Source organism: Ctenocephalides felis, unplaced genomic scaffold, assembly GCF_003426905.1.
Source record: "Ctenocephalides felis isolate EL2017-DRISC unplaced genomic scaffold, ASM342690v1 CF-g0.4_SCAFFOLD_00845, whole genome shotgun sequence".
NCBI classification, from domain to species: domain Eukaryota; kingdom Metazoa; phylum Arthropoda; class Insecta; order Siphonaptera; family Pulicidae; genus Ctenocephalides; species Ctenocephalides felis.
In genome coordinates this window covers 89,083,545-89,100,862 of record NW_020536999.1, presented here as the reverse complement: position 1 = coordinate 89,100,862, position 17,318 = coordinate 89,083,545, and the positions used below count along the sequence as shown (strand labels likewise).

Below are 17,318 nucleotides of genomic sequence, written 5' to 3'. Positions count from 1 at the left end.
TTAATTTCATTTTAGATAAAAATTTTAAATAAAAAATATGTTAGAAATATTATTTAATGCTAATTTAAACTTGAAAAATTTTTAATAATATAATCAGATATTAATTTCATTTAATTTTAAATCAAATCAAAATCATAAAAATGAGGCATAAATTCTTCTCATAAATCATTCCTGTGATTCATTATCATTACTTATATTTTCTTTATCATTACTTAAAGGACTAGCACAGGCAGATTTCCGACTTTCTTGGGTTTGGTCAACTTGAACCATGCCCATTTCAATATTTGCTAATGCTTGTCTCAGATATTTAGATGCTACTTTATTACTTATTGTTGCCAATAATTCTGATATGCATGGTGTCAGATCCAATTTCAACTGCCCTTCTGCGTTAATATCGCATAGAGATAAGGCTTTTGATAAATCCTGTCAATGGTATAAACAATATTATATCATAAGTGGATTCGCATGTATATATAATAATTATTAAATTAAATAATGTATTTAATGCTTTAATTTATTGGGTATAATTGAAATTATATATAAAAATATTGTTCTTACATAATAGTTTTTTACATACCAATTCCAGTTCTTCATTTTTGCGAATACGCTTTAAACCATCACAAAGTATTAGAGCAAGTTGGTTATGTATACATTCATTATCGTCTCTATTCGAATGTGTTAGAGCTATTACAAGCTTTAACATATTAAAACACTCAATATGTTTCAGAGGACTTGAAGAAGGTGCTTCATACCAAATCATTACAGCGGGCATGAGTGCATTAATTAAAGCATCAGGGCCACCAGCATCACCATAACCCATAGCAGAAAATAACTAATTGAAAAAAAAAATGAAATAAAATTTAAGTAATTACTATTGCATAATATAAAATTAACAATCAAAAATTTTAATTCTGTCTAAAAGGAGTTTATATTTACATGGGAAAATTACTAAAATATGCTAATTTGTGCTAATATCTTAATATTGCAAATTAACAAATGTGCTAATATTAAGAATTCTTTCAATAATATTTGAACTATTTGTTAAAAACTAAATATAATTGTCATTTTGCCTTAAGGGGTTAGGGTTACTTGGAATTTTTGAAAAATCGATTTTTATTTTTTTGCATTTTCATTAAGTGTAGTATCTTGAAAATATTCTCTGAAAATTTCAAGTTGATCCGATTATTACTTTTTGTGTTATTGGACTCTTACCAGCGCGTTGACGCAAGTGGAGAGCTCGATACTTATACTCAAGATTATTCTCCCTCACTTCCTGATGTTTTAAAAGCTTTTAAACCGATTTACGCCGATCTCAGCAACGATAATTTACTTTCAAGATGTGTACTTCGAGATTGAATCCATAATCAGAAAAAATTGAAAGCTTCAACTAACTAGTGTAAAAAAATATGCCTAAAAACTGTGAATACTAGTTTTACTATCGTACAAATTGCTGAATACATATACATAATCATTATTATTGATTATGGATACTCCAGGACCTAATTGTGGGTATAATTCCCATTGGTGTGCTGTAAAATTGGATGCTGCATATGTGAAAGTGGCAGATCAGCGCGCCAACGAGAACACTCAGGGGGCCAGAATGCTTCGCAAGCAACAGCAAATGAGAATTTTGGAAACTTGCACAATGACTAATGAACTATTATATTGCCCAGAAATAGATGACTAGGTTTAAGTAATTCAATAATTCGAATTTCTATACGTAAATCCAATGTGAAACTTTAAACGCGTTTTTCTCAAAACTATGTTTTTTGTACCGGTGACCACTGTAACTCAAAAACCGCTTAGCAAATCTTAATGAAATTTATACAGCTTTTAGAATACAAAATAAACTCAAGCCCGATCGAAGGATTTTTATTTTTTAAAAAATTTCAATTTTTTAAGACCAATTAACTGTTGATTTTTTACTCAAAAATCTAGACTTTTTTTCTGATGCTGCCATTTTGTTATTTTTTGCAAAAAAAAAAGAAAACCTTCGATCAGGCCCAGGATTATCTATTTATAAAACTATTTTTTTTTTTTATTTGATAGATTTTAGATGAATCTCTAAGGAGTTATGATGGTCACCGCTAGGACCGTTTTTTGAAACAGGTTCAACAAAAATAGCTATAATTTTGGGAATACCTATTATTTTTTTCTAAAATTTTTGTTACTTCAAGTCAAAACATTGTATTATAATGCTGTATTAATATTTTTGTAAAAAAACATCGTTTAATAAAAAAAAAATACTGAAAATTATCATGTTTTGTGCCTCCAAGTACCCCTAACCCAGTGGTTTCCAACCTTTTCTTCCTTGCGCCCCCCTTTCGAAAGAAAAAAATATTGCGCCCCCCCCCCCGTAATTTTTCTTATAATTTAATTTAAATATACTTAACTGAAATTATGTCAAATAATACACGATATTTAAAAAAAATACATACAAACAGAACTATTGATTATAAGACAAAATAATTTTAAATTTAATGGAAACAAATCATAGGCAAATAATTATCACAACATTAAAAAAAATGTAATGCGACGGATGAGCTTGTTTTTCGGCATTCATCATATATCTCAATGACAAATGGATTTCTAATCCATGGTTTCTAGTCCATGTTTGGACATATCTAGTTTTTTAAAGTAATGCGAAAATTGGTTCCTTAGACTAGTCATATGATTGGTAATAAGATTTTTACTTACTTCCATTTCATCAGTAACACAAAGATGGGAAACATGTCAAAGTTATTAGTTTTCATACTAACTGTGGATAGTTTTATTTTTTTCATAAAAGCCGTAATCTTTCTGAACAAAAGCATGAAAATCAGATCCTTGCGCCCCCTAGGGGGGCGCGCCCCACAGGTTGGAAATCGCTGCCCTAACCCCTTAAGCAAATTATAAACTCACCACATGTGTATTAGTATGGTCATATCAATATTAAAATCTGATAAATAACCTTATCAATTATTTTAATAATTGAAACTTAATACTAATACATTTCCTTCAATACATAATATAAGATAATGTTATTTGTTTACTCATTGAATGGTAAATGTGGAATTGGTATACTCACCAAAACAATATGTTGCCTAATATCATTATTTTCATACAAGTCCATTTCTGGATGGTGATACATCAACAGAAGATGAGCAACTATTTTATCAGATGTTATTTTATTGTTCAAGAACAATTTAATCAAGCCTTGAACCACTATAAGACGAGTAGAATGCACTTCACATTCTTGTAATAATTTCATAATAATCTAAAAAATATATAGCATAAAATTTTCAATTTTATTTTAAAAAGAAGCTTGGAGTATTATTGATAATGTATATACCTAAGTCTGTTTTTACACGGTAGATGTAAAATTGGTTCCAGAAGAAGCCGTGTAAAAAAAAAAACGTGTAAAAAAAGACATTGATCTTATACAAAAATGGGTGATTTGTTCCTAATCTCTAAAACCTATTAAAATTAGTGAAAAACAAGAATTTTTAAGAACAAGAATTCATGTTTATTTTATTAAATCAAATATACAATGCTTATTTTCACAAGCATAGTAATTAATGATAAAAAAAATATGCACTCTAATCTTAAAAGTAATATAAATTAAATGTATGGCAAGTTCAGGAACTAAAAAACTATGTTGTGAACGAAAAGAATAGGTTATTCAATTTTTAAGGTAAAAAATAAAATAAAATAGAATAAGTGATAATCATAAATACCAGTAAAAATTGTTTGTACGCGCTAAAGGGGAATTCACTTAAATCTGACCAGTAAATTTTATTATATGCACATAAAGGGAATTCCCCTAAATTAGTGCTATTCACATTTGCTTTGACCAGTAAAGATTGTTTGTACGCGCTAAAGGGGAATTCACTTAAATCTTTAAGCTAGTGTTCGCAAACTATCGATACTGTCGATGGTTTCAGACTTTTCTTTCATAAATACTTTTTTGTGATATGAACATACTTCGCAAAAATTAAATTTGACAAAAAAAATTTAAGTACATAAAATTTCAAATCGTGCTAAATGGAATAAAATCGTGTAAAAAAATTAAAAATATTCAATTTTCAAACCGTGTTATATCAAAACCGTGTACAAAAAGACCTTGTAAAAACAGACTTAGGTGTATACTCCTAAAATAATGAAAATAATAAAATATAGAAAAAATATATCTTACATCTATAAACGCTGCAGAAACGGATATGCCTGGTGTAGCATTTAGATTAGCTCCAGGTTGAGAACATGTCTTATCCACAATACTTCCTTCTGCTTCTTCCTATATAAAAATATGGATTCATACTTCACAACAATTTAAATATAAAACTAGTGGGGTGTATGGCATCGTGCCTTAAGGCAAATTGCTGGAACTTCCCGTACCGTAACAAAATGCTCGAGAAATACTGAATGTTTTCAAATAGATTATTATAAATATTATATAACATTGTCTAATATTTATAAGAATTATATAAACTGAATTGCAAAGTTGAAAATATTTGTTTAAAGTATATTAGAACTATAGTCAGAATTAAAAATAAAATCTGAATTATTTTCGATATACAAAAAAAAACTAAGAAACAAACAAAAAAAATGATGCAATTTTTTTCTCCAAAATCAATTATTTTTTTAGAACAAGCTGTAAGTTCTTTGAATCATTTAAATTGGACGCTTAGTTCTCTCAAAAACTGCCATTTTTTGCACATTTAGCTGTGTATCTTCGAAATGGCTGGGGCCTGCCATTGCCAAAAACTAATAATCACTCCTCCCAATCATTACTAACTGAATGTTTTTTAGATCATTCAAATCGGATGCTCCGTTCACGCAAAAACTCGATTTCTATTTTCTGCACTCTTTGCTCCGTATCACCGTAACGGTTGGACCTGCCTTTGCCAAAAACTAATCAGCTCTTCTCCCTATCAATAGGAATCGAATGTTTTTTGAACCATTCAAATCGGTTGATCCGTGCACCCGAAAACGTGACTGGAAATTTGTATCCATACATACATACACACACACACACACATCCATTTTTTCTGAGGTATGTCAAAATGTTCAGAAACCTTCAAAACGTCGAGAAATGTAAAAATTTTCAATTTCGATTTTCGGCCCATTACAATAACTTACCCTACGGGAAGTTAAAAAAAATCTTCATTATTATAGTATTTGATCAGTCATACAATATGCATGTAGAAGTATATGTATTTGATAAAAATATATGTAAGCTGTTATGTAAGTGATTATTACTTTCAGCTTTGTTTAATAATAGCATAGTTGAATAGACAGCTTATCCCTATTGTTTTCATATAAAACTTATACAGCTTATAAATAAATAAATATAAAAAACAATTTACTTGTTCTTCCAGGTCCATTAGAAATAATCTGCGCCCCCGACGTGAACTTAGATTGGTCCCTTGACTGCTATCTTCATTATTGTCTTGGACTTCAAAACTTTCGACAGAATGTGCAAGAATCATATCAAAGACGATTTTTAGTGCCACATCTGGTATCGAATGGGGTTCATTAACAGTTACTGCTGTAGCCGCACTAATAGCATCAGTATAGCTTGACATTTGATGTGTGGGTATCATTGGCGCATCCGCAAACATTTTTGTGAAGAATATTGGGAAACAGGTCCTAGCTAAGTTCAAATCGTGAATACAATAAGCTCCTGCACAACACATTGCCCAATATTCAACCTATAAGATTCAATATAAATTGTACCATATAGAATTAACAAACATTTTAATAATTTAATAATAATAATAATATATATATATATATATATATATATATGTATTAGGGTAGTCCTTAAAATGGTCATTTTCGAATTTCCTTGCTCCCAGGGGCTCAAATGGTTCCAAATAGATAAAAAACAATTCTCTAAAAGTTTTAGCTCTTGATATTAACATGTAGATAGAGCGCAATTCAATCAAAATTTTGTATGGAAATAGCATGGAAAATTTTCAATCAAAATTTTGTATGGAAATAGCATGGAAAATTTTCAAAAACTTTAAAAATGTTTTTAAATGTAATTTAACAAACAAATGAATGAATAAAACTCATTCATTTGTCGCTAAGTTATACCTAAAACATTTTTTTGAAATTTCCAAAATTTTTTGCATGCTCTTTCAATATGAAGTTTGATTGAATTGCGCTCTATCTAAACGTTAATATTAAGAGCTAAAACTTTCAGAGAATTGTTTTTTATCTATTTGGAACCATTTGAGCCCCTGGGAGCAAGGAAATTCGAAAATGACCATTTTAAGGACCACCCTAATGTATATAATAATACATATATAATATATTACATTTATAGTTTATTAACATGCTACATGTTCAAAATTCTTAAAGATTTCAACAAAGTAAATTGAAGGTGTAAAAAATATGAGACAAAAAAACGTTATTCTCAAAGAAAACAATGTAGATCAAATATTAATTTTTTAGATATATTACCTCTGAATCATTAGATGACAAGTTTGGTTGAACAACATCTTGGAACAAAATGTACATTTCTGGTGTAGGTTTATAATCACCTAAACTCAACATACTATAAAATATCATTAATACTTTTGTTAAAACTTCCGGATTATCAGTTGTAATTCTTTCTGGTTCATCAACATGACAATCTTCTAATGGAGCGATTATTATCGTACCTAGAAAAAAGAATACGAAAAATGAATACTAAGAAAAAGAATAATAAAAGAAAAAATAATATATATATATAAATATATATATATATATATATATATATATATATATATATATATTAGGGTGGTCCTTAAAATAGTCATTTTCGAATTTCCTTGCTCCCAGGGGCTCAAATGGTTCCAAATTGATAAAAAACAATTCTCTGAAAGTTTTAGCTCTTAATATTAACGTTTAGATAGGGCGCAATTCAATCAAAGTTCGTATGGAAAGAGCATGGAAAATTTTTTAAAAATTAAAAAGAAATGTTTTAGGTATAACTTAGCGACAAATGAATGATTTTTATTTATTCATTTGTTCGCTAAGTTACATCTAAAAAACATTTTTAAAATTTTTGAAAATTTTTCCATGCTATTTCCATACAAAACTTTGATTGAATTGCGCTCTATCTAAATGATAATATTAAGAGCTAAAACTTTCAGAGAATTGTTTTTTATCTATTTGGAACCATTTGAGCCCCTGGGAGCAAGGAAATTCGAAAATGATCATTTTAAGGACCACCCTAATATATATATATATATATATATATATATATATAGAATTTTATGATATGAGTGGAACGAATATTAATTGTTTAATATGAACAAAACAGCACTCAGATTTGTTTAACACAACTTTATTTTATGATTACAGACGTTTCGAGACCATGGTGTGTCTCATCTTCAGTGTAATTTCAAAAACAGTTACTTATATACTACACATTCTTTAATAATTTATTTAAATTTCATTTAATTTTTGGTATACAAAAAACACCAACTATTCCTTGCAATGCTTGACACAGTACTGTACACAGTATATATACGATAAAATTGTTTCTTGGGCATCCATCCAGTAATTTAAAAAAAAACAGTTTTATTGAAAAATGTTTTTATTTAGAGAAACATACGTTTCGGGTCTTGATTTGACCCATCTTCGAGTTATGATTTTTTTTAAAAAAAAATAGTAAAATTAAAATAAATAATATATTTTATTATAAAAAAGGTTTTTCCAAACGAACATGTTGTCAGTGACTGACTTTTTCAATAAAACTGTTTTTTTTAATTACCGGATGGATGCCCAAGAAACAATTTTATCATATTATTTCACCATCTGAAGAAAAACCTCTCGCTTTACATATATATATATATATATATATATATATATGCATGTATTATGTGGACAACTAACTAAATGCGACTACCTATCCATCAGTGTTTGAATTTTTATGATCGGTTCAGGAGTTTTGATTAAATTTTGGTCTCAAAAGATACAGAAAGACTTGAAACGTCGATGAAAAAATTAGCAAATTGTACCTGCGTGCAACTCATCCAACTGCTTCCTTACTACTGCCAATTTATCATCACATTCTTTAGCTTTTGTGTAATTTTTCTCATTTAAGGCTTCTTCTCTACATGTTTCCAATTCAATTATCTCAATTTTTAAATTAGCTTTCTTCACATCAATTTCATGAGATTTTTCCAATGATGGTGCTTGTTGCTTCATTGAAAAGTAATATATCATTAATAAAGAGGTGATAATTATAATTGTCAATCTATATATATATATATATATATATATATATATATATATAAAATATTTGTAATATTTTTGCAGCCCAACCGCCGAATTAAAAAAAAGATTAAATAACAAAATTATTTATTCCATTAATCATTTCGACACTTGATGTGTGTCGAAATGATGATAAATATAAATATATAAAAGGAGGAAATTATACATACCAAACCAGGAAAAACAGGAAACATTAATTATGATGTAAAATTGATTTAACACTAAATTTGTGTAAAATAATAGAATACTATTATATTAACAAACAAGAAATAGAAGGAGCACATATTGCCCTCCTATATTTAATGTTATTGGTAACCTAGCGTTGTGTGCACTGTTCAAGGTTAAAAGTACAGCGCAGTGTAGACAACGCACGTGTAATGAGGAGTGGGAGAGAGTTGCGAGAAAGAAAGGGGAAAGAAAAACAGAGAAGAAATATAACGAACAAAAGATTCTAAAACTGTATTGAATTACTTTTCATGAAATTAATTATTACTTTGTAACTATCATGTCAGAGATGAGAGGAATTACACCTCATTACATGTGCGATGTCTACACTGCGCTGTACTTTTAACCTTGAACAGTGCACACAATGCTATGCTACCAATAACATTAAATATAGGAGGGCAATAAGTGCTCCTCCTATTTCTTGTTTGTTAATATAATAGTATTTTATTATTTTACACAAATTTAGTATTCAATCAATTTTACATCATAATTAATGTTTCCTGTTTTTCCTGATTTGGTATGTATAATTTCCTCCTTTTATATATTTATATTTATCATCATCTGTGTATTTATGTTAAATGTTTTTTTAGATTACTGAATGATGACACACATCAAGTGTCGAAACGTTTAATGGAATAAATAATTTTGTTATTTAATCTTTTTTTTTAATTCAACAGTTGGGCTATATAATTATATATATATATATATATATATATATATATATTGAGATTAAAAGTTATTTGAGTATCATAAAAAATATATAATTAAATAAAACTAAATTAAGTAACAAACAGAAATATGTAAATCATATTTTTCATGCCATAGCATATATCATATTTGTCACAAGAATTAAAACACTTCTGTTATTTGTATCAGATTTTTATAAAGCTGAGAATGATGATACATTTGTGCTCAAAATTGGGTAAAATAATTGAATGGGTATAATGTATAATATTATAAATGTTTTACTAAAAATATTTATAAGACCATACAGAATATGCAATTTTTTTATGGGAATCATTTTGAGCACCAAATTCTATCACCAAGTTTAATATTATTATTACTATTGAATTCAAGAATTTTTCATTATTACCTTGGCTGGAACTTCAGAGGTAACAGGTACTTCATAAATGTCGTTAATCACATTTAACAATTCAGTATGCCATCCCATAAAACTCAAACAAGTTTTATGTAAAATTTTGATAATTATATTATAATGAGCTTCAATCATGTTTTTGGCATGAAGAGCATTGTGCAGTAAATAATTATTTAATTTGTGTCTTCCGACTTCATCTCCCAAGCAATCATGTAATTCAATCATTCTTAGAAATTCCAATTTACCACTAAAATTAAAATAATTTGACAGTGTGTGATTATTATTATAAATAACTAATCAATATAAAGCTTAATCTATAAAACTAAAAAGAAAACTGGTGATTAAGATAAATAATATAAAGAAGATAGGATTGTTTTTTTTTTTTTTAAATACAAAATAAAGTATAACATAAAATAAAAGAAACAGGTTTCTGTTACATTTTATATTGCAGTTCATTTTATATATAATTTCAATGATCAAATTCAATATAAAATCCAAATACACAAATGATTTTGAAGCTACAATGTACTGCACATAAGAAGTATTTTAAATTTAATTCTTGTAATAAACACTTTTTTTTTCATAACATCGTTTTCGTGATTAAAACAAGTAATTTTAAGCTCTTCAAATTGTTCAACTTACACATTATAGTCCAGCTGATCAAGTTTCTGCTCATTCGTAGGATTTTGTGGCACCATAGTAGGTTCCCAATACTCATCGTACCTACAAATAAGATCAACAAGATCTGTTAAGGTTGGTAAAATTAGATCCACGTCTGCGCCAATTTCAGAACCATTTGATATAAGATATTGAACAAAACTGCGCCAATATATCAATCTTTGAGGTGACAGCTTCTCAAGTGGTAAAATTCTGCAAAATTCATAGAGAATTAGTCACATTTATCAAACAGAAGATTAATATTTATAAAACAAGCTTGGGCTTTTTTCATTTTTGAATTAATTTAAATTTTGAATTGAAACAATATTTTGAGCAAAACATGAAACAAGCTCTCAAATTATGCTAATGAAAAATTAGTTCAAACTACCACACTGCCAGAAATACAAACTGAACTAGCTGTAAGTGGAATTCTGTCTTGAGGCAATTATGGCATCGTGCCTTAAGGCAAATTGCTGGAACTTCCCGTACCGTAACGAGATGATCGAGGAATATTAAATGTTTTCAAATAGATTATTATAAATATTGTAACATTGTCTAATATTTATAAGAATTATATAAACTGAATTGCAGAATTGAAATTATTTGTAAAGTATATTAGAACTATAGTCAGAATTAAAAATAAAATCTGAAATATTTTCGATATACAAAAAACTAAAAAAAAAAAAAAAATTGGAACAACATTTTTTTTTCCAAAATCAATTATTTTGTTAAGACAAGCAGAAAGTTCTTTGAATCATTTAAATCGGACGCTTAGTTCTCTCAAAAATTGCCATTTTTTACATATTTAGCTCCGTATCTTCAAAATGGCTGGGCCTGCCTTTGCCAAAAACTAATAAACACTTCTCCCAATTACTAATTGAATGTTTTTCAGATCATTCAAATCAGATACTCCGTTCTCTCAAAAATTCGATTTCTATTTTCTGCACTCTTTGCTCCGTATCTCCGAAACTGTTGGACCTGCCTTTGCCAAAAACTAATCAGCTCTTTTCCCTATCAATAGGAATCAAATGTTTTTTGAGCCATTCAAATCGGTTGATCCGTACGCCCGAAAACGTGGGCGAAAATTTGTATCCATACATACATACACACACACACACACACATCCATTTTTTCTGAAGTATGCCAAAATGTTCAGAAACCTTCAAAACGTCGAGAAATGTAAAAATTTTCAATTCCGATTTTCGGCCCATGACAATAACTTACCCTACGGGAAGTTAAAAATTAGTTTACATTTTGTGGGCAACATCAAAAAATAATTTGAAATTAATTGTTATGAATAATGTCATGAAAGCATGGCATGAAATATAATATTAAACAGCATATAATATATATTTAAACATACCTCTTCTCATCATCCAAGTTTAAATCATTATATAATTCTTGCAATGGTAAAAGTTTGAATAAAACATTTAAAACGTTTTCTATCACAGTATCATTCTCTTCTTTTTTCTTATCTGTTGTATCATGTCTAATAGTATCGATAAGATATACAACAGATTTATCAGACTGATTAAGCCAAGATGGTAATAGTGTTTTTTCAATAAAGTTTTTTATTTTATCAGAACTATCTTGAAAACCTCTGAAAATAAAATTGACTTGTAAATTCTAAGTTCAACTTAAAAAAAAATTCCAAGTGTGCATAATTTCATACATGAAAAGTAGCTTGTGCCTTTGGGCCAATTTAATAGATCTTAAAGGCATTTGAAGGATCCTTTCAAATGCAAGCATACGAACCCCTTCGTCAACATCCATTATTCGTGAAATTATTGCTTCTCTAGTGAATTGAGAATAACCTATGCAATAAATAAAAATATACACTACATAAGCCATAGTTTTTATCACCTAAAACAAAATATTAAACTTTGCGTTAGAAACACTTCAAATAAAGTTCAGCATATTAAAAATTAATGAAAACTTGATAAAAAAAAATTGAACAAAAAGAAAATTATATGAAACTTTTATAAAAAATATATTATACTAGCTGACCCGGCAAACGTTGTTTTGTTAAGTAAGGTATATTCTAAACAATTTCTAGAGAATAAAAAATATTAATACTTTAAGTGTATAAGGATGTGTTGTTTGAATGCTGTATACAATGAGGTATTATAAAAACAATAAACCCCATTAGTTTGTCTATATTTTGTCAATACAATCAAACTGGAAGATTTATACACTTTCTATAGAAAACATAGTATAATCCATCAAAGTCTTTTTTGGTCTTTCGACTTATTGATTACATTCCAAGTTTTTCAGATTCTTTTTGGATTCTGGATTTTGTGCGTAATTGTTAATAATACTACTGAGCTTATACAAAAATTTTCAAATTTTTGCGAGGAGAAATAGAAAATGAATTAAGTATTTCTTCTTTGACCTGCTTTTTGAAAAGTTTCATTCGATGGATTAAAGTTAATTTAATAAAAAGTATATATGTAGAGCAGGGCGAGGCACAAAGGTCCAATTTGACTTTGAGCAAATATAAAATATATTGTGAAAACCATAACAATTATATCACAACAAATAACACATATCAAACGAACAATTATCTGACTACGTTCAGTAAACTGCCATCTACTTCATCATTGTAGAAATGTGCTTTTTTGATGTCTTTTAACAAATTGTTATCTAAACTTTTTTATCCTATAGGCGGGGTAACTTGAAACGTGAAGATGGCAAAAAGGTTTAAAGCCTTTCCATAATTTTAAAGGTATTTTACAAAATAAGTACATTTTTAACTAATGCTAAAATACTAACAACGGAAGAAAATACTTTTATCATGGATTTTCAAAGATTACCGTTTATTTCCCCCATTTCAAAGATTACCGTTTTCACAACAAGGTTATAGCTGATTATACATCTTTTTTCCTCAATTTTCAAATATTGTTAAACAATGCTTAACTTTACTGATTTTTGACACATCGGTGGTGGACCTTTTTAACCCTGGACCTTCATATATTACTATCTATTCTTCGATAAATTTTGGGAAATTATAAGTGGGAAAATGTTATTCGACAAAATGTCCATTTGATCGATACCAAATTTAGGTTTTGAATTTAAATAACATAAATAAAAAATAATATAACCTAGAAAATGTTTTATAAATACCAATGAGTATATAATTATACAAATGAAATTTTTCAGAGCACCGTGTTTGAGAAGAATATACCAAAAAGTGCATTTTCATATTAACATTTCAAAAAAGTTTATATTTTGAGTCTCTAGTAACACTTGCGGTCCATTTACTAACGTTTTTGTATATAAAAAAAACTACAAACAAAATTACTTACTACAAATTTATCATAATTAAATAATATTCGCATAAAACATCCTGTTAAACGTAATTGAATAACATCTGTCAAAAACGTTTGACATTTCACGAAATTGCAACCGTCCATTGTTTTATTTAAATTACGCTTCTACAAAAATTTTCAAATTAAAAATGTAAAGTTTTTACGCGGATTTGAAATAATTTCTCACCTTTTGGACTTTCTCTGGATTGGCACGAATTTTTTAAGACTAAGACTGGCCAAATAGATTCAACCGTTTTCGAGTTTTACTTGGACATTTGAAAGAGAGCTCCATTTTTATATATAAGAATAGTAAAATATAAGAATATAGTTATTTATGTTAACTATTAACAACTTATGTTCAATATTGTACAGCAAAAATAAAAATATGAAGAAAAATACTTATGGAACAGAAAATAAAAATAGCATTGAAGTGCTATTCATTCAAAGATTCATTCAAAGATTCATGCATCTTTGACTTGTGCTAAAAATATTAACAAAAACATACCAATATTTTCTAAAACAGCTTTCCTAACAACAACTGAAGGATCACTTTTTAAATGATATTTGTATGTTTTGCATATTAAATCATCTTGATTGTGTGGATTTTGTAATCGTTTGCCAGTGTGAATTGCTTCTGCCCGTATCTAAAAAAAAAAACTATTGGTTAAATAAAAATAATATCTTTTCATAAATTAACATATACACAACATTTTCTTTTATAATATATTTTTAACTTCCCGTAGGGTAAGTTATAGTAATCGCAAAAAAATCGAAAATGAAATTTTTTATATATCTTTACGTTTCAGAGGTTTCTGAATATTTTGGCATACCTTAGAAAAAATGGATGTATGTATGTATGTATGTGTGTGTGTGTGTGTGTATGTGTGTGTGCGTGTATGTATGTGTGTGCGGATACAAATTTTCGTCGACGATTTCGGGAACACGGATGAAGCAACTTGAATAATTTAAAAAACATTCGATTCGTATTGATAAGGAGACGTGCTGATTTCTTTTTGGCGGAGGTAGGTCTAGCCGTTCCGAAGATATGGGGCAAAAAGTGCCAAAAACGGTACCTCAGTTTTTAAGAGAACGGAGCGTCCGATTTTAATAATTCAAAAAACATTTTACTTGTATTGACAAGATGAAGAATTGATCAAATTTTCATAAGGGCAGGTCTAGCGGTCTAACGAAAAAAAAATGCCATTTTGGCGGTCAAAAATGATCATTAGACATATGCACATCAAATTATCAGATATTTTATAGAAATTTTAACAACAAGTATAAATTTTGTTTACATTCCTATGGGTTCCGTACCAATGTGTACCCGTTAAACAGCGACGCGGCGCTTACGCGCTTTATATTTTATCTCTATGCAGTTAAAGCAGTACGATTGCTTTGAAAAAAAAGTTCAGATCTTCTAAAATATGTCAATATAAAAAAAAAAAATTTTTTTGTTCAATTTTTTTTTCAAAAAAAAGTAATTTTTTGTCAAATTTATAGTTTCTCAAAAATCTTATTTTGTCGAAGTAATTTTTTTTCAAAAATGTTAATCGTTTTTAAAAAAATAATAATATTTGGTACGGGAAGTTCCAGCAATTTGCCTTAAGGCACGATGCCCTAATTGCCTTAAGACAGAATTCCACTTACAGCTAGTCTAACTTTATTTCAAACCAGTGTGCTAAATATCCACTTTCAATGGAATATTGTTCATCTATATTTTTAAGTTTTAGTTTAGTTTCCAAAATATAAACTTTATAATAAAACTAGTGGGGTGGGTGGCATCGTGCCTTAAGGCAAATTGCTGGAACTTTCCGTACCGTAACAAAATGCTCGAGGAATACTGAATGTTTTCAAATAGATTATTATAAATATTGTAACATTGTCTAATATTTATAAGAATTATATAAACTGAATTGCAAAGTTGAAATTATTTGTTTAAAGTATGTTAGAATATAGTCAGAATTAAAAATAAAATCTGAATTATTTTGGATATAACAAAAAAAAAAAAAAAAAAAAAAAAAAAAAAAAAAAGAAAGAAACAAAAATTTTTTTTTCCAAATCAATTATTTTGTTAAGACTAGCAGAAAGTTCTTTGAATCATTCAAATCGGACGCTTATTTCTCTCAAAAACTGCCATTTTTTACATATTTAGCTCCGTATCTTCGAAATGGCTGGGCCTGCCTTTGCCAAAAACTTATAACCACTTCTCCCAATCATTACTAATTGAATGTTTTTTAGATCATTCAAATCGGATACTCCGTTCTCTCAAAAAGTCGATTTCTATTTTCTGCTAATAGAATAAAAGACTAGAATAAAAAACTAATCAGCTCTTTTCCCTATCGATAGAAATCGAATGTTTTTTGAACCATTCAAATCAGTTGATCCGTGCGCCCGAAAACGTGACTGAAAAAAATTGTATCCATACATACATACACACACACACATCCATTTTTTCTGAGGTATGCCAAAATGTTCAGAAACCTTCAAAACGTCGAGAAATGTAAAAATTTTGAATTTTCAGCCCATTACAATAACTTACCCTATGGGAAGTTAACATGTTACTAATATGATAAATTAATACAATTTTACTCACTTTGTTCTTAACATCCTGAGCGCGTTCTAAAACACATTTAGTTAAGCCATCAAACATTTCGTCATCTATAGATCTATCACCCATATTATTTAAATTCTATTAATAAATTGTAACGATAGTTTTCTTGTATCACTACATTCGGCACATGATATTTCCATAAGAATCGTAGCATGTTTTTCATTAACCCATGCATTTCAGCTTCTTTTCCAAAGGTAGTATAAAACATTGTTTGATGTTCTTTTCTCTATATTATTCAAAAATAATGCTATAAACTCCATAAACAATTACCTAAACAACAAAATTACAAATTGATTGCAACTCTAAAGGCTTAATAAATGATAAACATAGAAAGTATCATAAAAACCTGTGGCATGTCATCCCCGAGAGCAATGTGCTTTTTAGATAAAATAACTAATATGTTGAAAAGACGGTCTTCAGCTGTTTTGCTTGCAATTTTTTGGGTTTCTGCAAGATATTTATGATGTGTTGTATTGGACTTTGAAGCTTCCACCACAATAGCACCGAAAGCTAAATAAGTCTTATCCTTTAGTAATGTTGTTTGTTTCTTAGCAGGTCTTCTAGGGCGCTTCATGTTGTTATTTTTCACGATATTAAATTTTATACAAGATAATTGTAACTGCAACTGCTGTCAATTATTGTTTTTAATCGGGTAGCATAACGATATTTCGAATTGACGTTAAACTGAAACAATGAATTGTGGGAGTGAGCATCGCTAAACAACTAATCTGTGTCTAACAGGTTAAATCGAAAAATACAGCACGAATCTTAATTTGCAAACTCAGAAAATGAATTGCAACATTGAACTCAGTGTAAATGTCTATTATTTATTCTCTAGGGATTAAATTTTAACAATCAAATTATCGTATTGACCCACAACAAAATAGTAACGCGTTGAAGAGAAGTCATGTCAAAACGTGAACATTGCGTTTTGCATGACATGTCGCCAACATAACAATAACGCGTCGTTCTGACAGTACGAACGACGCGCGCGAAGTTTAAATTTACACTTAGAACTATGAATAATTCTGACCAAAATTTATGTTATTATTTATCATTATTGCTTGATTTTATATTTATTTAACAGTTTTAATAAATATTGTAATTAAAATAAAACTTGTGGAGTGTATGGCATCGTGCCTTAAGGCAAATTGCTGGAACTTCCCGTACGGTA

At 28.5% G+C, this 17,318-nt stretch overlaps 1 protein-coding gene across 1 annotated transcript; it reads right to left on the bottom strand.

Annotated features, from left to right (window-relative positions):
• Nucleotides 1–161: 161 nt before the first annotated feature.
• On the bottom strand, nucleotides 162–16,718 carry LOC113362909 (condensin complex subunit 3-like). The gene is made up of 14 exons (XM_026605405.1): nucleotides 16,491–16,718; nucleotides 16,127–16,222; nucleotides 14,039–14,177; nucleotides 11,898–12,039; nucleotides 11,589–11,825; nucleotides 10,211–10,438; nucleotides 9,566–9,815; nucleotides 7,992–8,175; nucleotides 6,448–6,647; nucleotides 5,346–5,690; nucleotides 4,175–4,273; nucleotides 3,068–3,256; nucleotides 578–832; nucleotides 162–423 (listed from the first exon to the last, which is right to left on the bottom strand). The coding sequence occupies exons 1-14, from the start codon at nucleotides 16,716–16,718 to the stop codon at nucleotides 166–168; spliced, it is 2,850 nt and encodes a 949-aa protein (XP_026461190.1). The 3' UTR covers nucleotides 162–165.
• Between the last annotated feature and the right edge of the window lie 600 nt (nucleotides 16,719–17,318).